Raw genomic sequence first — 25,579 nt, 5'->3', positions numbered from 1 at the left:
TGATGGACCGAACCTCGGAAACTGTGAGCCAGCCCCAATCAAATGCTTTCCTTTATGAGAGTTGCCGTGGTCATGGTGTCTTTTTCACAGCAACAAAACCCCAAGATAAGCACCTTCCTGGGAGTCCAAACAGAGGGCCAAGGAAAGGAATGAGAAGGGAAACAGGAAGTCCTGAACATGTGCTTCAAGGAGCTTGCCCACAACTGACCACAATACACAGTAGCGTGTTAAAATCCTTTAGAGAAGATGGTGGGAGAAAAACAGCGGGAGCTCAGAGGTGCCTGTGGAGATTTTAGCTTCCTAAGCAACCAGCACAGAGGCAGTGGAGATCTAAAGGCTGTAAATGAGAGAAGAAAAGCGATATGGTGGCTACCACTGGGACATTTCAGACAACTAACGTAAAATCTGACAGACCAAGAAGCATCAAATAGCTGCAGCTTGTCTCAGGCCTCTGCTGCTGTGAAGAGCCAGGACCGTGGCAACTCTTAGAAAGGAAAACATTACATCAGGGCTGGCTTGCGGTTCACAGGTTTAGTTCATTGTCGTCATGGTGGGAAGCATGGCGGCACACAGGCAGATGTGGTGCTAGAGACGGAGCCAAGAAGAGAGAGACACAGGGCCTGGCTTGAGCATTTTGAACACACAAAGCCCACCACACCTCCCAATAGTGCCACTCCCTGTGAGCCTTTGGGAGCCATCTTCATTCAAACCACCCCACTTGTCTTCCAACAATTTTATATGATTTGTTTTTCACTTCGCTTACTAAGTGTTTAGTCGGTTCCTAAAGTAATAGATTTCATTATGACATTTCCACACATACATCATTGTACCTTGCTCATATTTGCCCCATCCTTTCTCACGCCTTTGCAAGTACCCCTCCCCACAAATACGTTGCCTTCTGCTTTTGTTGCACACACACACACACACACACACACACACACACTTAGATATTAATCCTACATATGAAGAAAAATATGATTCTGTTTTATCCCTACTAATTTCAAACATGGCTGTTATAAACCATACAAATCAAAGTCCTAATAAGATTAAAGTGTAAATGTTTAAAGCTCTTGTTTAGTAATTTATATTTTTGAAAACTAGTAAAAAAAATGTTTTTCAACTTTTAGAAAAGTAATACCGCTCCCTAAAGGAAACATGTATAGGAAATGTGGTTAGTATAAACTTGTTCTGCACATGAACGCAATAGATATAAAAAAAATAAATTAACTGCATGTGAATCTTAACTTTCCAAAAATACTCAATATTTCCTTGATAGCTTCATGGTACATTATATAAAGGAACATATTGCACCAAAATTCTTATCGTGCTAAGCTCATCAGTCCCATTCAAGTGAACATATATGGAGAGAAAATAATGTCCATTGCACAGAATCTGCCATTCAAAGTTTGCTGCATTCAGATTCCTTATGCAAAATACAGTATTCTTTGTGCTGTCTCTAAAGTAGGCAAGTGGTAACTGTACATGAGATATCATATATTTTGTGCATGTGGTACATGTGTGTGTATATGTATTCACACGCATGTATACATGTGGAGGGTGGATGTGCATGTATGAATGTGTGCATGTAGACATTGGAGCATCTTCCTGAATCATGTTACACTTTATTTATTGAGATAATATCTCTCAGTGAACCCAGCGCCCACAGCCTAGAGAATCCCCTGTCTCCTGAGTATTGGGGTAACAGGTAGCCACAATGCCATAGGTTCTATAGGGATCCAAACTACAGTTTTGATACTTTTATGGCAAGTACTTTATCCACTAAGCCAGTGGTTCTTACCCAGATGGTGACCTCCTTGGGGTCACATATCAGATATCCTGCATTTACCTTATCATTCATAACAGCAGGAAAGTTGCTGTTACGAAGTAGCAATAAAAGTCATTCTATGGCTGGGGTCAGCACAGCGTGTGGAGCCATATTAAAGCATCGTGGCATTAAGAAGGTGGAGAACAGCTAAGCCCAAGTCTCCAGCCCAAGTCAGCACATACTTAGAGTAAAACGCATATAACAAGTGTTCATTATGCCTAGCGGCCCATCACTAGGAAACAGAACGTCCAAGATTCTTTTCAAAACATCCTTGTTTTCTCGATCAATTGTTAAGATTTTGTTTGGGTTGCCCGTCTATCTATACTTGAACCTTAACACTTTGGAAATAGCTACTGTATAAAACTAATGTGGTCCTCCTTGGAAAAAATGACACGGAGAATATACCAATAACATTGTGTCCAAATCAGTATTATTCTTCCCAACCCCAAATTGATAGCAAATCCTCTGTGTGATAAGAGTCAAGTATCCAAAATACACAAATACTTACGATGGAACAACAAATTTTTAAATTGCAAAAGAAGCGGATAGATACTTGCCAAAAAAAAAAAAAAAATACACAAACAGCCAAGAAACTCAGGAAAGCATCCAGATCCAGCATCCACTCAGTACTGGAAAAATACAAAACACAACCACAGTGGTACACTACTTCATACTTGTGAGAACGGCAACAATTTTTTAATGGAAAAATAAGTGTTGGTGAGGATGTTGGGAAAGCGGAACCACACATCGCTGGTGGGGCCATGAAAAGGCACAGCCACTGTGGAAACTCTTCCGTTACGTTAAATATAGAGTTACCAAGGGACCTAGCAATTATACTCTTAAGTACACACTGAAAAGGATGGAAAACTGGTCTAGACACTAGCAGTGTCAGGGGAGCTAAAAGATAGAGGCAACCTCACCATCCATTAATAAATGAATGGATGCACAAAATATGGTCTTAGCTATGAAACACCATGCAAGGTTCCATTCTGGAATGTTTGAAAACCAACTTGGAATATCAGCAAACCATTAAAAGAAGGCATGTAGGTGCTACAATATGGATGAGCCTGATAAACATTATACCACCTAAGAAAGGACCGATCATAAAAGACTACATATTATATAATTCCACTTCTCTCTTTATTTTCATTTATTTATTTATTTTGCTTTGTTTTTCGAGACAGGGTCTCTCTGTGTAGCTTTAGCTGTCCTGGACTCACTTTGTAGACTAGGCTGGCCTCAAACTCACAGCGACCCACCTGCCTCTGCCTCCTGAGTGCTGGGATTAAAGGTGTGTGCCACCACCCCCACCCCCAGCTTTAATTCCACTTTTAAGAAAAAGACCAAACAGGCAAATCTACAGACGTAGAAAACCCAGTGGCTGTTTAGGGCTGAAGTTATAGATCCCATCACCATCGGGGGTGATAAACCAAAGCTAGGCATTTTATTATTTTATTTTATTTTATTTTGGTTTTTCAAGACAAGGTTTCTCTGTATAACAGCCTTGGCTGTCCTGGACTCGCTTTGTAGACCAGGCTGACCTTGAACTCACAGCGATCAGCCTGCCTCTGCCTCCCTGAATGGAGAATATTTTTAAAGTAGTCGGATGACTATGCACATCTAAAGAACATACTGAAAACTGTTAACACTTTTTTTTAAATCTCTCAATGGATGAATTCTAAGTTGCATGAATCATGTATCAGTGAGTGTCAGAATGTGGGATTTGCCCAACAGCCGCTGCTTTTGCTGACTTTTGCAAATAAGAATTCCCAAGAATGTTACTCATTCTACCCCTATCTCTAATAAACAACAAAAAAAAAGGTCTACGTCACCACTGGTCTAGAGATGAGTTATGTAACACAATGCAAGATAATGCTTATTTGTGGTCACTGCTTTTCTTTTCTTTTCTTTTTTTAAATTGAACGACAACTAACAGTTCTAAGGGACACAGTTCATCCAGTGAGGAGCCCTTTCGCTGCCCATCACCACTGGATCCATCAGTACAGCTGCGGAGGCAAACGCTTTCCTCTCCTTCAGCACCCCTCTGGCAGGCAACAGATAACCATTTCTCTCCTGAATGAAAAAAAAAAAAAGTTCGACTACTTTATTTCTAGTTCCCCCTCGCCTCCAACAAAACCAGCTAGCGTCTTAAGCCTTAGCAGGCTATCAGGGAATCTGAAGAAAGACTTTATCTAGACAATCCATATTTATGTGTGTTTTCAAACAATTCAGATGGAGGCCAGCCTACATTAAAAACAGTTTAACGAGGCAGAATGCTTCCCACCATCCACGCTCTGTGTTAACAGAACAGACTGCCACAGTTTGATGCCTTTTCCTGTCTTTCCTCTAATACAGGGCTTCTGTGTCCCCAGCCCACCCTCCCAGATGACTGTGCAGCTATAAACAGGAATCTCATTTTTCCATGTCAACAATCTCTATTGATAAGCTCATATTTTATGCATTCATTCCCAGTTGACTGTACACAGCCTCAAGTATGGTATTTAAGCCATGTGTGATACGCAGAGGGAAAATAGAATTTGGGTTTGCAGGCTTTTAGAGAGCCTGTTTCTGTAACAGATCTATTTTCACATTTTCCTTTAAATTTATTTAAAGTTAGAGAACTTCAAAATTCAGTAAAATTACATCTTTTTTTTTTTCTGACTCTAAACTCCAAGTCTCGTATATAATACATGTAGAAATTGGCAGTTCTGAGAAAAAGCATTATGTCTCCATTTAAAGCGCTATAAATTAGAAGTGGGAAGGAAAGCTTATCAACTGAAGATCAATCCAACAAATTTAGCTCTCATAAAGGCTAAATCACATCTCCAAGGCTTGATGATAAATCTTCAGTGTCTGCCAGTTGTACAAGATCAGTAGTGAACCAACCATCTGGCTTACTCTCTTTATATCACTCTTAATAATGTGCATCCAAGTGCTTGATATTTTCACACTCAAAAGTGATGAGACCACTGCCAAGCAGCTGCAGCATAACCTGATTTCCGGGAGAGGGGGGTCATTTTTGTTTTCTATATCAAGTTAGGGTTTAAACGGAGAAGTGGGGGCAAGCTGAGTGTGATGGCACAGACCTTTAATCCCATGGCTCAAGAGACAGAGAAGGCAAGTGGATATCTGTGAGTTCAAGGCCAGCCTGGTCTACATAGTGAGTTTCAGGACAGCCAGAGCTACAAAGTAAGACTCTGTCTCAAAAGATTAAAAAAAAAAAAAAAAAAGAAAGAAAGAAAGAAAGAAAGTCAGGCTGCCAAGGTCACATAATGGTAAAAGGCATTTGCTGCACAATCCTAGAAATCTGAGTTCAATCCTGGGATCCATGTAAAGGCAGAAGGACTGACTCTACAGAGTTATCCTCTGGTCTCCATGGTACCTGCACACACCCTGCATACACACACACACACACAAACACATGCACACATAATTTTTTAAAATATTATTACACTGAGTTGTAAAAAATTATGGGCTCTAATCTGTAAGTACAGCATTTGCTATACTTTACCCCATTACTGCCTAATTTTCCTGCCCCAACCTCTGCCTTCTTTTGAATGGGATACAGCAGAAAGCCCATTTTAGAAGTACATGCTAGACTACAGAGATCTTGCAGATTAGGAGAAGTCCAAACAGCATAGTCACCATCAGAGAGACTCCATCCCACAACTGATGGAAACAGGTGCAGAAACCCACAGTCAAACAGCAAAAGAACTTGGCGAATCCTGCTGAAGATAGGGAGGAAGGATTGTAGGGACAGGAGGGATCGAAGACACAACAAGAAAACCCACAGAATCAACTAACCTGGACTTGGGGGCTCACGGAGATTGAATGTTCAATCAGGGAGCCTGCATGGGTCTAACCTAGGCCCTCTGCGTGGGTCTAACCTAGGCCCTCTGTGTGGGTCTAACCTAGGCCCTCTGCATGTATATTAGTTGTGTAGCTTGTGTTTTTGTGGGACTGTTAACAGAGGACATGGGACTGCTGACACTGATACTTTTGCCTGCTTTGGGGACCCTTTGCCTCCTCCTGGGTTACCACCCAGGCTTAATTTGCAACTTGATATGCCATGTCTGATTGATGTCCTGAGGAGACCTGCCCCTTTTTCTGAAGGGAAATGGAGGAGAAGAGGGGAGGGAAACTACGGTCAGGATGTAATATGTGAGAAAATAAATTAGTAAAGAGAGCAGCAGCAGCAGCAACAGCAGCACACTCTGTCCCTCCCCACACTGGGATGGAAGAATGAATTCTTTGACACTGATCCCTAGCTGTCCTGAAGAGGAAGCACCCCGTCTCCTGATTCTTTCCTCTCCACACCCTGCTTTGCCCCACTTTGCCCCACGCCACACCTCTTATAATCTTGAGAAGCTCCTAGCTGCAACTCCCCTCCCTCGCACCCCCCCTGCAACCCCAACCCTGAAACAATGGACCGTAAGCCATAAAGCAAATTGCATTTATATCACTTGAAATGAAAAATGAAACCATGGTTTTGACCTTGAAACATTTTTATAAATCAGTTCCCCCCTCTACCTCCCTTCCTCTCGGGTACCCTCCACGGCTTCTGAAAGCAACGGTTTACTACAGAGCAACTGGTTTTTAGGCTGCAGTCCCCGGCAAGATCAGCTAACGTCTTGCTAAGGTGCAGCCTGCTGGGGCCAGGCCCAGGCACATTCAAAAGGTCTGGAAGGAGTTCTTGAGAACTTGAATACGTAACAAATTCCCAAAGGATACTGAGGCTGCAGGTCCAGTGACCCACACCTAGAGCCAGGAGGCTACAGCTCCACTGTCCCTCCCTCGTGCCTGATGTGCTATCAGTGAGTCCAGATTTTTATCAGAGGCGGTATGGCTGCCATTAACAGCATCACAGTTTGAATGTGAGAGGTTCCCAAAGGCTCACATGTCTGAACAGCTCCAGCCCATGATGCATTTTGGGAAAGGCTGTAGAACCCTTGTCTAGCTGGCAAATCCAAGCCACTAGGAACAGGCCTTTGAGGAGTGGCAGCCAGGCCTGGCTTTGAGCCCTCACCACATACTCTGCCATGCCATGCCCATTGCAACCAACTGAAACAGGGAAAAATCAAATAAATCCCTTCTTCCTCAAGGTGCCTGTGTCAGGTAACTTATCACAGTGATAGAAACATAACAAACAGAAATAGAAAAGGCAGAGTTTGAGCAGACCAGTTGCTTTAGTTACTTCCCTTCTCTGCTAGCCTGACAAGAAAACTCAGAGTAGAGGGATCAAGGAGAGGAAAGCGCAATTGTGGTGTAGGTCTGAAGGTTGGTTAGCCAGTCAGCTGGTGAGATACTCCTTCTTGTCTTTGCTGTACTTGCATTGTCTCTCTTCACCTGCCCATAGTGCTCTTCACTGGTCCCTGGACTCAGACAGCACTAGAGAAGCCTCCTGCTTGACTTTCGGCATGACCTCCATTGTTAACCAGCTTTCTGTTGCTGCGGTAACAAACCCAACTTAGAAATCTTAGTTTTAGCTCGCAGTTTTGGAGACTCTGGTCCTTGACTGATTGATGCCCATTGCCTTGGGCCAATGGTGACCTATCATTGGAAGGAGCATACAGTAAAGGCGAGTGTTGCCCATCATGGGCCGATGCTGAAAGAGAGCAGTGCTCAGCAACCCCCTTGGAAAGCACACCCCTCCCCAGTAACCTGACCCAAGACATCCCCATTAGGCTCCAACCCTTAACGTTCTCACTACCTTTCAATAGCACCAAGCTAAGGATGAACGAAGTGTTTCACCTTCTGGCCTCTGACGGCCATTCCAGATCCAATACCCCCATTAACTCTTAGCCTTCAATTTTCCCATATAAAACCGGGATAAACAATAGAAGCTATCAATAGTGCCAAATGGGAATTAGCTTTCTGCATGCACACTGACTGGCACAGTTAATGTTCACTTTCATCACGAATACATGTGACATTTTCCTTTTCTCCCATAAGAATATTTAACATATTACATAGTACTCTACCTACCTGGCAAAATAGGTTCAGTCATTAACTTGAGCAATAATGATCAAGTAGCTCTCATACAGGAAATGTATAATATAGTTCAAATATTGAAATTACCATCTGTAAAGAACATGTTTAATATATTATTTTGATCTAGAAATATTGGACTTTGTACACATTTACACTTGAGGGGGAAAAAATAACCTCCAAACCAGTTAAGAGGAAAACTGAGAGGGTTTTTTTTTTTAAAATAACAATATATTCTATATGAATAAGCTTTAAAATACAGAAAAATAAAAATAAAAAATAGAAACATTGGTAAGAAAGTCTGCAAATAGCAGGGGCTGATAAAATTCAGGACATTATTTTAGAGCATTCTAAAGACCACAAACCTACTTTCCCCCAAAACCATTACTTTATTTATCTGAATAAATAACAAAGGAAGAGATCTGTCGAGGTATTCTATTTTCAATTAACAAAGATGTCATGTCTAACCCACTATGTCTGTCAAAAAAGTAATGGCCAGTTAGTAAAGACAGTGGCAATATTCAATCCCCCAGGTATGCATGACCAGCTCTCTCTTCTACCACCTGACAACCCCCATACCCCATTCATCGGGTCTTACCTTCTAAATTGAAGGTATACAGGTGAGTGCCATATATACGGAACTTTCTTGTTTCTATCCTTCAAATGTCCTTGCTCCTCACCCTGACCCTGAGTTTAGTCTTTCACACTATGGGCAACAGAACCACAAAACTGTAGGAGCTGGGTTCAGGTTTGATGGAAATTGGGTCCAACTCCCAATTACACCGTGAAGAGCCAAAGCTGTAAAGTTCGAACACCGAGCTCAAAGCTAAGTGCTCCTGGCAGGAGTGAACACAAAGGCCTTCTTAACCCATACAATACATTTTTCTCTATACCCCAGACCTCCTCAACGATTAACTTCAAAGGACAGGGATGGGACAGGGGGGGGGGGGTGGCACATGACACTACCAGATTTGGTCCTGATAGTTAGTGAAGGTAAATTTACCAGGAGCAGGTGTCTGAGAGCAGGGAAGGAAGGCTCAAGACTCCAAAATGCAGAACTGCCGAGAATGAAGAGGTTACACTGACCAATAAAAAGGGCCTATTAACCCCAAACCAGAAAGCCAGATGCTAAGAACTGTGCTTCCTAGCTCTGGCCGAGGCAGTATTTTTCTTTCCTCTTCCATAGAGGTTCTTGGGAAATCACAGTACCCCAAACGTTTTTTACTGACAAGAAATTTTAACTTTTAAAAATCCAAGCTTCTGTTTGGGGAACCAATACAATTTTATTATCAGTCACTCCGCTCCCAAACACCCTTTGTTGGTGCGGTTTTGTGGTTTTCTTGTTTTTTTCCTCCCAAACTGACCTGCTGTCTAGATCTGTAGCTTCTGTGAGGAAAAGACCTTTGAGGTAACTGTAGGAGTTGCCAGTTTGGCATGTCATTTAGCGCATTCTGTTTCCAGCATTTTGATGGAGCTCCACCTGAACGGATTCTGGGCTTGCAGATGATCACTGTAGGCTCTGCTCAGATTTACCACCTCAGAGGGAGGCAACCTCTGCACGACCTCTTCTGGCCACAGAAGTCAAGAAATGTGCATCCTCCCTTAGCCAAGGCACGTGAGCCAGCATCATTCCTGGGACCTGGGTGAGTGCTGGCCAAGCCCTGGCACTCAGAAGCCCGGATAAGAGGACAGCGAGGTCACACTTCACTAAAATCTCTGTTTCCTCGGGTTCTAAGCCCTTCCTTACTCAGCCCCAACCAAAAAGAAAAAAATTAAAAAGTTCTGACTTGAGACATATGCCGAGCGGAAGTTCGACAGGTCACAGAAGGCAACACAGCTGACACCTCCCGCACACTCGCTGCAGTCCGCGGGGTGCGCAGGTGCCGCCAAAGAACAAACCAGCCCAGGGACAGATTGGAGCCACCTGGGCCAACTCATAGAAGGCGGACGCACTGTACAGAATATCTAAAAGCCGGGCTAAGCCAACCCACGCGACCAAAAAGGCCGGACACGATGTTAAGTCATTAACCATATCACAGAGTGGGCTGTCCACTCACCGCCAGGCCAGAGTATACACACATTCACAAACGTAAACGTATCTGCTCTGTCCCAGTTGGAGTGGAAATGCGGTGACAGGTTTATGAAGTCCTGGCTTGGGGTACCTGGTCCGCGCTCTCCGTTGCTGCAGACAGCCAGGAGCGCCGGAGGAAGCAGGCTCTCCCAGCTGCCGCACGGAGGGATGCTCGTTGGCATCCCACCTGGGGAGCCTCGGGGACCACAGTGGCCGCGACAGCGTTAGATGTTCCCCACTTGTTACCCTTTTCCCCGGTCCCCAACTTTGTCAGGCTGGCGCCGCCCTTCCTTACCCAAATACTGCCGCAGGTCAAGCAGGAAGCGAGGGGGTCCCCCGCTGAGCTGGTAGAAGAGGGAGCCCAGGCAGAAGACCAGCAGGGTAGCCATGCAGAAACCGTAGTCCCGAAGGGAGAAGCGCAGGAAAGGCAGCAGCGGGTTCCGGCGCTTGCAGCTGCCCAGGCACGGAGGGGCGCCCCCGACAGGGGCCCCATGGGGCCAGGCATCCGCGCCGGCGACGGGATGCTGCTGCTGTTTCTTCTTCATCGCCGGCTCCGCCGCCTCGCACAGCCCGCCCGGGCCAGGAAGAGGTCACCCATCCGCTGCCAGCCGGAGCGCCTGCCCGGCCGTCTGCACATGGACGGGGACTCGCCGAGGGCAGGCGGGTGGGGGCGGGGAGGGGCCAAAGTTGCCAAGCTCAGGGCACTCTCCTCATCTTGGTCCCCACCGTCCGCAGCGGCCCCAAAGGGCCCGAGATGTCCCGGGCCCCGGCGTGGGGGTGGCGATCGCAGCCCGCGTCCGGTCCCGCGTCCGGCTAGCAGCCCCGCACCCCAGGTCCCGCCGCGCCCCGGGCTCGCTCCCGGCTCGCCTCCAGCGCCAGCGTGGACCCCCCGGGCTTTGTGTGGGTCGCGGGCGGCGTGTTTGGTCCCGGTTCAGGCTAGGCTAGCTCAAGGCAGGGAGGATCGGGAGGCGGACACTACCCTCTTGCTCCACCTCCTTGACAGGGGCTTCCCTCCACTCCTCCCCTCCCCTTTCTCTCAGGCGCAAGCAGCCCGCTCTCCCCCCCACCCCCTTCCAACTCTGGGCTCTGTGCTGGGTTCGGTGTCACGTTACGGCTTCTGCGGGGGCGGGCCGGGGGCGGGGGGAGCCGAGGATCAGCAACTAGGAAGAAAGTTTTTGGGTGTGTGTGGGGTTTTTTTTGGTTTATTTTTTCTTTCCTCCATTCTCTACAATCTAGTCTCAGTTCCTGCGCCACCAGCGACCTCTTGGGGCCCACTGACTTCCCTCTTGTAAACAGATGCGTGCTGGACGATTTGACCACGTTTGCCTTTTCATTTAGGGAACTTGATTCTCTTTTTATATCCCAAGCAACCCATGTACCAAAGGTCGCTAAAGGGTACTGGGATATAGGTTCAAGACCTAGCCCCGATGGTAAAAGGACTAGCTGTAGGAGTTATAATTAAACATGTCCCGCAGGGCCAGGCAGAGTGCCTGCACACCCCTGGTTGACAATTGGAGGTCACTTTTTTTCCCTTGTCCTCCTGGTCCTACAAACACTCCACTAAGAACAAGGGTACACAGGCGACTGGAGGTAGTCCTTCTAGCAGTTAAGAAAGGGAGAAGCTGTGCACTCTGAGGTACCTGTTTCACTGCTGTCTTTCTTCTCACCTCTGGGAAGTTTCTAGAACTGAGAAAGCCAGTGGAGTTTCCCAGACAGGGACTGGCTAACAGGGCTGGTGATATTTGACTGGGCTGCTCTCTATCAGGCACACTTAGTCGGGTTTTTTTGTTGTTGTTGTTGTTGTTGTTTGGTTGGTTGGTTTGGTTTTGGTTTTGGTTTTGGTTTTGGTTTTTATTAATCGCCAGGTACAGAAGTGATCTAGCCCGAGAGTTACATTGTATTTCCAGTGCCCTAGATTGCTTTTCTGTTGCTGTGCTGAACGTCATGGCCCAAAATACTATGGAGAGAAAGGGATGCGTTTAGTTTGCCAACTACAGTCCATTAGGGCGGGGAGCAGAGGCAGGAGGGACCTAGAGGCAGGATCTGAAATAGAAAGCACGGAAGACCGCGGCTTACTGGCTGCCAGGCTCACCTGCAGCTACCTTTTTTAAATAGTTTAGGGCCACCTGCTTAGGGATGGTTCTGCCTGCTGTGGCCAGGCCCTCCTACATGATTAACTAGCAATCAAAAAGGAAAAAAAAAAAAAATCCCCAGACACGCGCACAGGGCAATCTGTTGGAGGCAATCCCTCAATAATTATTTCCTTTTCCGAGGTATGTCAAGTTGGCGAAACTGCCATTCAGTGGCATAAGCTGGTAGGACTCTGAATAAAAAAACGGGATATATTAACCACTGCAAGGTGGCGCCTGCCAAATGGGGTTTTCTTCATGGTTTACTGGAATTACAGATAGGACATTTAGCTCAAGCCAAGTGTTTCTGATGCCTCTTATCTCTGATTCCCAACTCATTCTAAATATTCCAGTAATGAGGGGGGGACATGTACCTCATAACTCCAGAACTGTACCCCTGAGAACCTCGAAAGCCTTGTGCATCTGGAGAATGTTTCACGGAAAATTGAGGGATGGGATCCTAGGAGCTAGACCTCACAATGAAAGGACAGTATGTGTGCTGGTTAGTTTTTAATGGCAACATGGCACAACCTAGAGTCACATAATAGAAGCTCATTGAAGAACTGCCTAGACTGGATTAGCCTATGAGAATATCCATGGGGGGTTGTTTTAAGTATGAAATATGAACCTGGGTGTTGGTAGGTGGGTAATGGCGTCATAGGTTGCTAGGCAGACTGGGGAAGGATACTAACAGATTGTCCGTTATCATTTAATGTGGGAAGAAGGTCCAGCCCACCCTGAATAGCACCATTCTCTGGGCAGACGGTTCTGAACTGTGTAAAAGGGTTAGCTGAGCATGGGCCCTGTGGCCCTTCTTTGGCTGTGAAGTGGTCACTGGTCAGGAATAACACTGTATGGAGTAGCAAACAGGCCTGTCTTGGAGTTCCTGCCTCGACTTCCTTCAATGAGGAAATGTGAACCCTCCCTAAAGTTAATTATGGGTTAAGTTATTTGTCACAGCAACAGGAATGAAAACCGAATGGATTTGGCTTATCTATGAATTTGGACTTCTGTTTACAATTTAGAGCCTAGGTGAAGACACCAGAAACCACAACCTGAGAGTTTGTGAGGCGGGCAATGCCACACACACACAGCTCTACTCTCATGGAGTCACTCCCGCACATGCACAGAGTGTCCCTGTCTTACATTGTCCTGGCTGCTTTCTAAGGCCTAGAGAGCTGATTGGGACTCCATGCAGAAAAGAGTCCCTTTGTTTGTGATAGGAACTCCCAACTAGAGTGTTCATGGTCTGCTTCACATTTGCTCCATGAATGGGAGATTTATCTGGATTAATGTGCACACTTTAGAAATGTGACTGTCCCTTAGAGAATTAAGCCCATCAGTCATTGCTCATTAGGGTGAATTACTTTAATGAGTGGCCCAGAATAGACTCCCAATTAATAATTTCTGAGTTGCTAAAGAAGAGCCAGGATACGGGAGTTGCCAAGCGATCATTATAACGTTGTAGAGATCTCCACTGGCAAACTGGCTCTCGAGCAGAGCCTGGTCCTATGGTTTAACGTTCATCATGTGTAAGGATGTGTGTAAGACCCTCTGTGTGTGTGATCCCACCCCAGTTTCTATGTGTGATCCAGCCCCTAGTTTCTGGAGCCGGCTTTCAGCATTCTGTGGGAAAATGTCCTCTTGCTCTAGGGAATCTGGTTGGGAAGGAGATGAGACAAACAAACAAAGGGCAGCAGTGTGGGACCAGCAAGGTAGCTCAGTGGTAGAGCCCTTGTCTAGCATTCACATAATTCCCTGCGTTCACTTTCCTGTATAGAAGAGGTAAAGCCTGACATAGAAAATAATATTGGGGAACTGGGGAGATGGCTCTATCAGTAAAGTGTCTGCCTTGCAAGCATGAGGACCTAAGTTCAATCTCCAGAGCCCACATTATAGAAGTTGGACATGGCAGCATATGTTCATAAGCATGTTGCTGGGGAGGTGGAGACATGTGTCTCTCTGGGGCTGGCTGGAAGCTAGCTCCACCTACTTGGTGAGTTCCAGACCAACTAAAGATCCTGTCTCAAAAACAAAAACAAAACATAAAAAAGAGAGAAACACACAAAGGTAAACAGTGCCTGAAGAACAACACAGAAGCTGTCTTTTGGCCTCTAAATGTATGTATGCACATATAACCACACATCTGTACACACATATGAACCTACACAGAAAGTAATAGCAAAGGTATGAGGAACAAATGGTGACAAGAATTGTACAGGAAACAAAATAGGTCAATTCTTAAAGTACCAACGGCCTAGACTTCTTTTAAAAACTTACAAAAGAAAGAGAAAGATATAACAAGAGATAAAGAATTCTCATATAAGGAAAAGATGGCTTGTATTTTCACCCAAGAGAAACTGACATGTTTTGATAAAACTTTGTTCTTCAAAGTTTCATACATGTCACTTTTCTAACTATTTCAGATACTTATCTTAATAAATGGTATCTGCACAGTTTCTCAGTCTTCCGGAGAACCCTCAACACACTTGTCCTTTACTCATCAGGATCTCTGCTCCCTCCTTCTTCTTCTTCTTCTTCTTCTTCTTCTTCTTCTTCTTCTTCTTCTTCTTCTTGTTCTTCTTTTCTCCCTCTCTCTCTCTCTCTCTTTCTCTCTCTCTCTCTCTCCCTCTCCTTTCTTCTTTCTCCAGACCTAAATCCTGGATCCCTGATGCTTTCTCATCTCCTTTTCATATTTTGTGCTAGAATGTTTGCCTGGAGGAAGTAGACTTGATTAAACACAATGGTACAACTGAATTGGATTTCAGAACAACATAGGGCCCCTTCCTGGTTTCTCTAAACTCCCACAGACTGGAAATCGATGAATGAATGAATGAATGAATGAATGAATGAATCCCTCACAGCTCCCTCCAACTAGAACTTCAGCCAATTTGGGGACTATGGAGGACTGTGAATCCCTGGCACTTTGCTGGGTCTTAGCAACAGGCCACTGCTAGGTATGAGGGAGTCCGTTCTTAGCCAGGCTCTCTGAGATCTCTGTCTTTTTTTTTTTTTTTTTTTTTTTTTTTTTAAGATTTATTTATTATTATGTATACAGTGTTCTGCCTGTGTGTATACCTGCATACCAGAAGAGGGCACCAGATCTCATTATAGATGATTGTGAGCCACCATGTGGTTGCTGAGAATTGAACTCAGGACCTCTGGAAGAGCAGTCAGTGCTCTTAACCTCTGAGCCATCTCTCCAGCCCCTGAGCTCTCTGTCTTCAGAGCCTTTTCTAGTCTTTCTCTGAAAGCAGAGAAGCGTCCAGAAAATTGTGGTCCAAAGTGCCCAAATTGAAAAAGAGCAAATCCTAAAACAGCCTGATGAAGCAGGACTCAATACAAGGTGATGAAGTCACTGGGACGCTGTCTTTGGTGAACATTAGTCACACGGAGTTAGCTCCTGGAAGAGTGGGTTGTTGTACAAGAGTGAACCTGGGCCTGACTCTGTCTCCCTCATGTGATCTTTCCTAGCTTGATGTCTGATGCTGTGAAAGAGTTCAGTCAAGAAGGTCCCAAACTAATGGTACTACCTAATCCTGGGCTTCCTCCAAAGCAGTACACCAAATAAATTTCTTTTGTTTATTAAGTATCCATCCTCAAATATTTTCCTATAGTATCAGGGAAAAAAAACAATTTAGTGGAATTTTTGATCCTATTTTATTTAAATGAATGCTACAGAGAAAACAATATTCACAGCAGCAAGATAGACATGACCTGGATATTTTTTAAATCGCATGCTTGAAGAACTGTCATTAAATGTTGACACAAATTCATGTCCTATCATTGACACTATAAATCCAGTTGTTAAATATAGTGCTGTCTTCCTGGCTCTAAGATAGATCCTAGACCAGCTATTTTTCTTCTAGAGTGTATTTTCATTACAACCTTGGTTTCATCTGTTAAAAGCCTAATCAATTCATTTGTAAATTTACTTTTAAAAATAAAAACTGTCACCACTCTAGATGTGGTGGGATGTGGGAGAATAGAGCCACTAAATGGGACTGGCTAATACCTCCTGCCATACCCAACTTTATTCAGAGAATCAAACAATTTATGCTGTGAGGGGTAAAGAGTCACCTGAGTAAAGTCTTCATGAGTTCAAGCTGTATTCAAGCCCAAGGATAAGCCTCATGTAGCAAAAAATGTGCTTTTCCATAGAGGCACATAAAGGATAATGTACACATTTAGATGAATAACAGCAGCAAGCAATAATGAGTAATCTGAAATAAACTCAGGCTTATCCACTATACCTGGGAGAAACATGAAAACCCATTCCGAGACCATTTCCCGTGTCTTGAAGAAACTGGGGTCACAATACTCTTGTCTTGTTTTCTTGGACTGTTCTCATAAGCACTCAGAAATCTCCTCACAGGGCTCCATTCTTGGGCCATGTTCCAACAAGAACACCTTAATAAGCTGGGCGCGGTGGCGCATGCCTGTAACCCCAGCACTTGGGGAGGCAGAGGCAGGCGATTGTGGTGAGTTCAAGGCCAACCTGGTCCACAAAGCAAGTCCAGGACATCTAGTACTACACAGAAAAACCCTGTCTCAGGGAAACAAACAAACAAACAAACAAAGCCTTAATAATATGTGTAAAGAGTAAATGTTTGATCTCAGTTGGTAAATATTACATCGTTTAATGGTATAAATTGTTGTTTGGTACAAATCCTTAGATGTCTGGGCAACACAAAGTCTTACACTGGTTTTACAGTGGACTATTCAACTAGCTTTAGTTTGCTAGTGTTCCCAGGAGGTTCTAATCTGAGTCATCATGCTGATTTTTTTTTACTTACAAAAGGTCTTTATTAGAGTTAATCTGTCAATACAAAATCAGTTTATCCCTTTAAATCATGGTATACATAAATAATTAGTACTGGAAAGTGGTTGCAACTCTGCCAATGAAAAGCGTGAGATAAGCTATACAGTCTTGAAGTCACAACGTTTTCCAGGAAGACAAAACTGTCATAGGAAACTTGAAAATAATACAAGGCAGCAGATGTTTTTACATGCTACGCCATTTGTGACACACTGTAAATACTGAAGTCATTCAGATCTTTAGAGAGATGCCCAGTATTCAATTTGCTTACAAAAGAAATAATTTTTCGATTTTAAACATTGTCTTAAAAGCTTTCATTTTTGTGAAAAGAGATGATTCTTGATATGAGGATACTTATTTTTAATCGGAGGACAGATGTGGTACATGCCTATAGCCTCAGCATTTGTGGGGCTGAGACAAAAGGGTCAGGAGTTCAAGGCCATCCTCAGTAATGCAAGGAGGGAGTTTGAGACCAGCCTGGGTGCCTAAGGTACTTTTCTATTTTATGATAAGACATAATGAATGACCAAGGCAACTTATGGAAGAAAATAGTTTTTATTTGGGGATTACAGTTTCAGAGGGTTAGAATTTATGGCCATCATGGTGAGGAACATGGCAGCAAAGAGGCAGGCCTGTTGCTGGAGTACCAGCTGAGGCTTCCGTTGAGCCTCAAGCATGAGGCAGAGAACTAGCTGGGAATAACTAGGGCTTCTGAAACCTGAAGGCCCACCCCGATGACCCACCTCTAACAAGGCCACACCTCTCGATCCTTCCCAAACAGTTCCACCAACTGGGAACAGAGTATTCAAATATATGAGCCCACGGGACAACTCTCATTCAAACCATCACACTAGGATGCTTGAGACTCTTAGATGGAATTCCAGTATGTGTGGCCTGAACTGGACCACAGGGTGATTCTTCTTCTGCCTCAGTCTCCTGAGCATTTGATTTTTTTTTTTTTTTCGAGACAGGATTTCTCTGTGTAGTCCTGGACTTACTTCGTAGGCCAGGCTGGCCTCAAACTCATAGAGATCCACCTGCCTCTGCCACCGGAGTGTTGGGGCTAAAGGCGTGTGCCACTACTCACAGCTGAGCATTTGAAACTACGTGTGTACCACCTCGCCTAGCTAAATAGTGAGCTAAGTAAGGAAAGTGATTGGATCCGTTCAGGAGTGCCGTGACTCTAAAGCTGTAGTGGAGAACTCCTTGCACGGCCGTTATTCTGACCTTACTGGTGCACAGAGCACAGAAAAGGAAGACATCAAACTGCCAAGACCAAGAAAAGCCCAGGAAGTGTTTGTCCGTCACAGGAGGTCTCCGAAGACCATGTCTAGTAACTCACCTGAGGCATTCTCTCTTTGGAATCATCTCACAGAAGGTGTTGGCCTGTCATGAAATACGCCTGGTGCTTTTCGTGCAGCTGGGTGCAAAAATGAATTCCAATACATTCATTTATCACGGATACATTTTGGCCTTTATTGGACTGGCAATTTGATTGACTCGGGAGCCTTGCCTAAGTAGTGTGAAAATAAAGGAGTTGGATGCAGTTTTTTAAAACATAGATGAGTCTTGCTCCTTTCCAGCGGTGGGATTTGTTTTAACCCTAAGACCTCTGCTTAAAATACAAAACGTTCCTTTTCTTTTCTTTTCTTTTTTTCCTGAAACTGTTTACACTCCAAACTCCACTCCCTCCTGAGGAGAGGATTAGAAGGGCAGGAATTCATGTAGCAGCCTCCAGGGTTTTTTTTTTTTTGGGGGGGGGCGGTCTGGGGGAGCTCTTTCCCACTTAGTCAGGGTAGGATCACTATTCTGTCAGATTCAAAGGGGAGCTTCCTACAGGGGCAACCCCTCTTCCCACCCAAGGTAGTTTCTTCCAGGCGCGGTCCAAGTACCTCACCAAGGCGGGAGAGGGCGCTGTGTGGCTCACCAACACCATCTCAGGTGCCTGGCTGACTTCTGCTTTGAAGTTCATCCACAGCAAGGAAACTGCGTTTACCTCTGCTATTCTCACTGCTGCAGCTTCTAGTTTAGACCCAGCTGCTCAAAATCACTCCAGCCAACATGAAGTGCCCACCGAATCTGACTAGGCCAACTTCACCTGGAGGGTTAGGAACGTGTGGATTGGGGAGTATCTACTTGCCCAAAGCTAAGTGAAAGACCAGGTCGTGCCTTTCCCACTTATCTTCCTTAGCAAACACTTCTAACCTCTGGCTGATTGGCACGAGGGCAACCCAGCAACTCGTCAGGGAACCTAATGGATCTTGCATCATTTCTAAGTGCAAACAAACCCCACCGTAGTAGGTGTCTTATATTTGGCTATTAAAGTAAAACTGCCACAGACCAGGTGGCTAAAAATCAAACATTCGTTTTTCTTCCTGTGCATCGTGGAGGTAGAAGACAAAGCCCTGGAGATCATGCACCTCATAAAGAACCATCGTCCTGGCTTCTGTCCCCATACCATGGAGAGGGAAGGGGCTCCAGCCTTTCTCAAAAGCGCTCGAACCCCAGGGCTGAGGGCCTCAACCTCATAAGTTATTCCCTTTTCAAAGGCCTCATCTCCATATCCTATCACACAAGCGGACTGAGCGTCCAACATACGAGTTTGGGAGAGACACAAACAAACAGCCGATGGCAGCTTACAAATCACCAAGATGATTCTAGAGTAACAGGTCCAGGCCTGAGACCCAGAATGTAAAAGCAAAACCCAACATGTATCACAAACTCAATTCTTTCTTTCTTTCTTTTTTTTTCCTTCTTCATGTCAGACTCCACAAATCAAAAATGTTTTGCTTGTCAGTATTAATAAGAGAATGCCAGAGAAAAAGAAAAGAAAAGAAAAAAAAGAAAGAAAACCAAGAAAGCATTTAAGGAAATTGTTCAAACAACATTAACTTCATCATGAGCCTGTGGTTTTTTTGTTTTTGCTTTCTGCAGCTCTTTCAGTGTTGGCAGCTTCTTGAATGAAATGGACCCTTAGACTCTGAAGACCAATTTGACTCTTTAGAGAAAGCCGGACTATTACGTGACAATGCTGATGGACAGAGTACACAAGCTATTTCAACAGTAGACCAAGGCTTTGATAGAACAGAGGGAAGAGACACCAGAAAAGAGAGAGCCAGCTCTTGTACTAACTAACCCAGTCAGTCCCTGGAGACTAAGTTTCACTCCCAAGAGAAAGGTGTCAGGGTTAGGCATGCCTCCTGCCACCTGGTCAGCTGTTAGAGGCAGGCCCTCCAGACACCAGCACTATAGTAACCAAATAGCAACGCCGCAATTCGCAACTCACAACTTGGAGGAAACCGACCACACTCAAACCACAGTAGGAAGGGACTGGAAAGTTGCTTTGGGTTGAAGGAGTGTGGCTCCTCCCTGGCTGGACCCCTACCCCCACCCCCACCCCCGCCTGCGCCCCTGAACAGTCTCTTGAAACTGTTATGTGACAGTAGGACATTTAAACATCATACTTCAGACTAGGGGTACTGCTCAAGCACATCCCTAGAATGTGCAAGGCTTGAGGGATGACGCTTTACGTTGTATCCCTTCCTTCCCACAGCTATGATAAACTACTCCAACAATACTCTTGCAGCTCCTGGCAGGGAAGTCGAGGCAACAAGAGTGCTAGAATCAGCTCCATGTTCTACAATCCAGGATCACCTGTCCTCAGAGTGAGCCAGCCCACAATTAGGGAGAGCCTTCCTACAACAATTAATGTAATCGAGGTAATTCCCCAGAGGCAACACTGTCACAAAAGCCCTGCGTTCAGTCCGCAGTACCACTACAAAGAATTAAGTATGCAAGAAAAAGTGGAGGGGCGGGGGCGGATAAGCGAGGAGGGTTTAGGGAAATGCTCAGGGAGTTGTTGTCATGCAAGCATGAGACTCACATCCCCAGAACACACAAAGCTGGAAATGGTTGCATCCATTTAGCATCCCAGCATTCCTGTGAAGACATAGAGAGTCGATGCAGGAGACTCCCCAGAACGGCACAGGCTAGCTAGCCTGGCACTCCCAGAGGACATCAATAGATTCTGTCTCAAACAAGGTGGAAGGGGAGGGTGACCAACTGAGGTTGTCTTCTGACCTTCACATGCTCGCTGTGGCACATGCATTCATCATGGTACACATGAATACACATGTATACATAAATTGTATACACGCTTACACACAGACTTTCAAAAAGAAATGGTAACAATCACATTTCACATTTGGCCTCTAAAATCAACTCGTGTGATACTATCAACCACTTAAAAGGCTTTGTAGGAAATTGTCTCGGTATTGCTTCTATTTTTGGCAGAATAAAACAGACCATTAGTATAAACCACTTCAAAGAAGGTTCTTAGCTAAATAGTTCCCAGTTGTGTCCAAGTTGTTTCCAGTTGCATCTCAGCCCGCTGTGTACACACAGAGTTGCATCAACTCCTCATCCAAGGGCTCTGCCAGTTTGGTACATGAGATGAGCCCTCTTCCCATCACAAAGGACACCCATCTTGTGGTAATGCACACGAGCTGGGATCGATAGAGAGGTTATATCCTCTCTCCTTCCTTCCTAACAACGTCATTAGTCCTTGTTCAGTGGGCATGTCGCAGACCTCCCTGTCCTCTCAGAGAAAAATATTGCTCGTGCTCTGCAAAGTACTTTGAAATACCTTTCTGAAGAACAGCCAGATTCTGAACTGTGAGATGAGAGGGAGCTCTCATGGAGTCCCAGCCAAGGTATTCAAGGTCATCCAAATAGGAAATTTAGGAAGAGATTACAGCTGCAAATATAATCTTCTGGCTCGGCAAATCACTAGTCTTTGGCCTAAAGCCAGCTATTCTTTTTTAGGACAGGGTTTCTCTGTGTGGCCCTGGCTGTCCTGGAATTCACTCTGTACACCAAGCTGGCCTCGTACTCAGAGATCTGCCTCCCTCTGCCTTCTGAGTGCTGGGATTAAAGGCATGTGCCACCACCGCCTGGCTATGTCTCCTCTTTACACTCAGGTTTTCACTTCTGTCAAGAATACACACTCCCAGCTCATGGAGTCTTAGTCTGACCCAGGTTGAGACGGACCTGGCAAGGGAGCCACGCAGCCAGCTCGCTGCTCTTCTCTATAGTACATGAGGGAAAGTGATCTAACAAATCACCCAGGGGAGCTGGGCTGATAAAAGATTGCAGTACAGACTCTTCAAGAAGAACAGATGATTTGGGGGCAGAAGAAGCACTGGTCTTGATTCAGAACTCATCTACAGACAAAGAATATCACAGCCACGTATCCTGAGTGACTGTGATCCCAGGCAAGTGCCCTGAATGAACTGTGATCACAAGCAAACACCTTGAGTATAGTGCAAAACGTGCTGTCATTAGTATAAGGTGCGAAAGCACACTTGCCTCAGCAATGATGAGATGCACTGAAAAACACTTTTTACTACATTTGTTGTGTGGGTGTGTGTGTGTGTGCGCGCGCACGAATGTGCCATGTATTGTAGTATGACATGGACCATAAAGTAAAAAGGCAGCTTACAGTTGCTAGGTTTCTACTTCCATGAAAGTCTGTCTTAGGGTTTCCATTGCCATGAAAAAAACACTAGGACTAAAAGCATGCTGGAAAGGAAAAGGTTTATTCAGCTTACACTTGCACATTGTAGTCCATCAGTGAAGGAAGTTAGGACAGGAACTCAAACAGGGAAGGATCCTAGAGGCAGGAGCTGATGTAGAGGTCACAGAGGAGTGCTGCTTCCTGACTTGCTCCCCCATGGCTTGCTCAGCCTGCTTTCTTATAGAACCCAGGCCCAGCAGCCCAAGATGGCACCACCCACAGTGGGCTGGGCCCTCCTCCATTAATCACTAATTAAGAAAATGCCTCACAGCTGGATCTTGTGGAAGCACTTTCTCAACTGAGGCACCTTCCTCTCTGATGACTCTAGCTTGTGTCAAGTTGACACATAAAAGCAGCCAGTACAAGGTCCCAGGCACGGAACTCAAGTTGTTCGAGTTAGTAGCAAGCACCTTTCCTATTGAGCCATCTCACTGGCCTGATGATACACATTTCTTCTTAAAGTGTTGGTGTGCATGCATGTAAGAATCCAAAAGATTACTTTAGGGATGAAGAAACTAGAATCCCAGTAAGTCATAGAACCTGTGCAAAGAATATTGCTTGTAAGTAGAAAGACCAGAACTCATATGCCAATCTTGCACATCTATGGCTAATATTTTCCTACAATATGGTGACTTTTATTTGGACCACTGGGTCCCTGGAGAATCTGACCAATCTATGAACTCACCCCCTCACACAAAAATGCACACAATCAAAAAAGAAATAAGTTCAGCTCATCCATGGCATCTAGGAGGCCCCAGATTCAGATTAGGAATCAGTACACTGCGCTCCCCTGGGTGTGTCTGAGTGCATTTACCAAGTGAGAATATGATTTTTCACTGTTACTTTTGAAGACAAGGGTTAGGCTTAATATCTAAAGTGGTTGGGACAAGCCTTTGAAGAAGAACTGGGAATAAAGAACTTTCTTCACACTTCTTTGATCTTTTAAACACCCCAGAGACAGTGAAACATGTTCCCCAGTGGGAGCCATATTAGAAAACAAGAGCAGATTGGGTCATGAAGGCAAAGGACCACAAACATTTCAAGATGACAGTGGTCGTGAGGGTGGTCAAGGTGCCTAACATTTAGCAACAGATAACTGTCCCCTGCACCTGTTTCCTCCAGATTCCCTTTAGTAAAAGAAAGCAGGAACTGATAAGAGGAGTGCAGAGCTCGTGATTTCATGGAGCAGATCAGCCTATCTGAGGTGGACTGCCACCACCCTCTGGCTCCCTTGTGAAAAAAGAAATCAGCTTCTCCGGAGTCGCCATGCGCAAGTGTCTCTTTAGTACTCTTGCTAACACGAGGCACCACAACTAATTCTCACATCAGAGGAGCTGACTGAGGGGCTGAAGAGTGGGTGACTTCCATGCTTTCAGATGTATGACTGGGTCAGAAACCTGATAATAAATTAAAGAGCTAACCTTTACCCCTTCCCCCACCTCCCATGACCACTGTATGTTCTAGAACAGTGAAAACCAAGGCCGGTAGCCTGTTCTCATGCCATTTGCCATCTAATAGACGGGTTATAAAATAAATACATAAACAAAACATGAGACAACAGAGTATAAATATGAAGATTTATGTAACAAGAAAAAACTGAAACTGGAGAAGTGGTTAAAAGGTGCCGCCTCCCATAGAATGGTCAGGAGAATACCAAAGCAAGGTTCTATCTGAGAAAAATGGGATAAAAAAGCATTAAGGCTAAAGCTATAGCAAGATCCCAGATGAGGGCACCAGGCAGAGGGAACAGCAAATATGAAACCCAGAGGCAGGAATACACATGTTCAAGGCAAGCAGCCTCAATATCCCATTTCAACAATGCTCTATTTTAATGGAGTGATTTAAATTTTCAGACAGAAAAAAAATATCCCTCAAGCTCATTTCATGGGTAGCTTCACTTCCCTGGCAGAGGGCAAGACAGTATCACCACATAAAAGCTTACATTTGGGAACAATTAATTTATCAAGTACGATTTCTTTTCTAGCCAGAGTTGTTCTGGACATTATCTGACTATTGAATTGGTCTTTTCCTGTCAGACCACCCATCAGAGCATCTCACTTCCTCTCAGCACATACTTACTTCCTCTCAGCACACATCTACTTCCTCTAGCACACACCCACTTCCTCTCAGCACAACCTACTTCCTCTCAGCACACACCTACTTCCTCTAGCCTGCACCTACTTCCTCTCAGGACACACTTGCTTCCTCTCCGCACATACTCACTTCCTCTCAGCACACACCTACTTCCTCTAGCACATACCCACTTCCTCTAGCACACACCCATTTACTCCTGCACATACTCACTTCCTTCCTCTCAGCACACACCTACTTCTTTTCAGAACACACCCACTTCCTCTCAGCACATACTCACTTTCTCTTGGCATACACATGTTTTCTTTCAGATCATACCCACTTTCCTTCACATTTCTTTCCTACCACAAGCAGATAGCTTGTTACTGAGGGTGATTGGTCCATGGTTATTTTTTAGAAACTTAACCATGTCATTGTTCCAGGTGTGTGTGGTTCCATGTAGTCCTATGATGAGAACAGTTAGAAGTAGGCAGCTCTTTTGATAGCCTCTATGAAACAAAAAACAGTAGGAAGGAAGGAAAAATGTGTAGTAACATAATGTTTCTCTTTATGATGAGGACCATGCAAAACAGGACTGGAGAGATGTTTTAGTGGTTAAGAGTACTTGCTGTTATTTTGGAGGACCCATTCACAGCAAAGAGCCATCTGCAATGTCAGCTCCAGGGGACCCAAAGCCTTTGACCTCCAAGGATACCACCATTAGCATGTACACACACACACACACACACACACACATACACACACACACACTGATACACAATTTAAAGTCCTAAAACTACATCATTTAAAAAATTTCTGTAGCAGAAATGTGAACCTGGGATACAAAAATCAAGCGCACAAATTAAGCTTTTGTTCTCCAGTTACTCTTGCTAGAGGGGGGATATAATTATCATTTTGTGTGTGTGTTTAAAAATTATTGTTCAATAAGTAAATAATCAAAGGGCATGCAGTCAACGTGTGCAATGAAAATATCATAGAGATATTTCAAGAAGTTAACAAAAACGCCATGTACATTTTCTGTATTTTATCATGTTGATGGTGTATATTGCCTTTATAAACTTATAATTTATTATAAGTATTT

The 25,579-nt window shown here is 44.6% G+C and overlaps 1 protein-coding gene across 1 annotated transcript in view; it reads right to left on the bottom strand.

Moving 5' to 3' along the window:
* Ust (uronyl 2-sulfotransferase) overlaps positions 1–10,926 on the bottom strand; it is a 287,561-nt gene extending 276,635 nt beyond the window's left edge. The window contains exon 1 of the mRNA XM_051164562.1: positions 10,180–10,926. Coding sequence (XP_051020519.1) covers positions 10,180–10,429 — 250 coding nt within the window. The 5' untranslated portion in view covers positions 10,430–10,926. The remainder of the gene's footprint in view (positions 1–10,179) is intronic.
* Between the last annotated feature and the right edge of the window lie 14,653 nt (positions 10,927–25,579).

Source organism: Acomys russatus, chromosome 21 (assembly GCF_903995435.1).
Source record: "Acomys russatus chromosome 21, mAcoRus1.1, whole genome shotgun sequence".
NCBI classification, from domain to species: Eukaryota; Metazoa; Chordata; class Mammalia; order Rodentia; family Muridae; genus Acomys; species Acomys russatus.
Note: the sequence above shows the minus strand (reverse complement) of the source record. Positions and strands in the feature narration are given on the sequence as shown.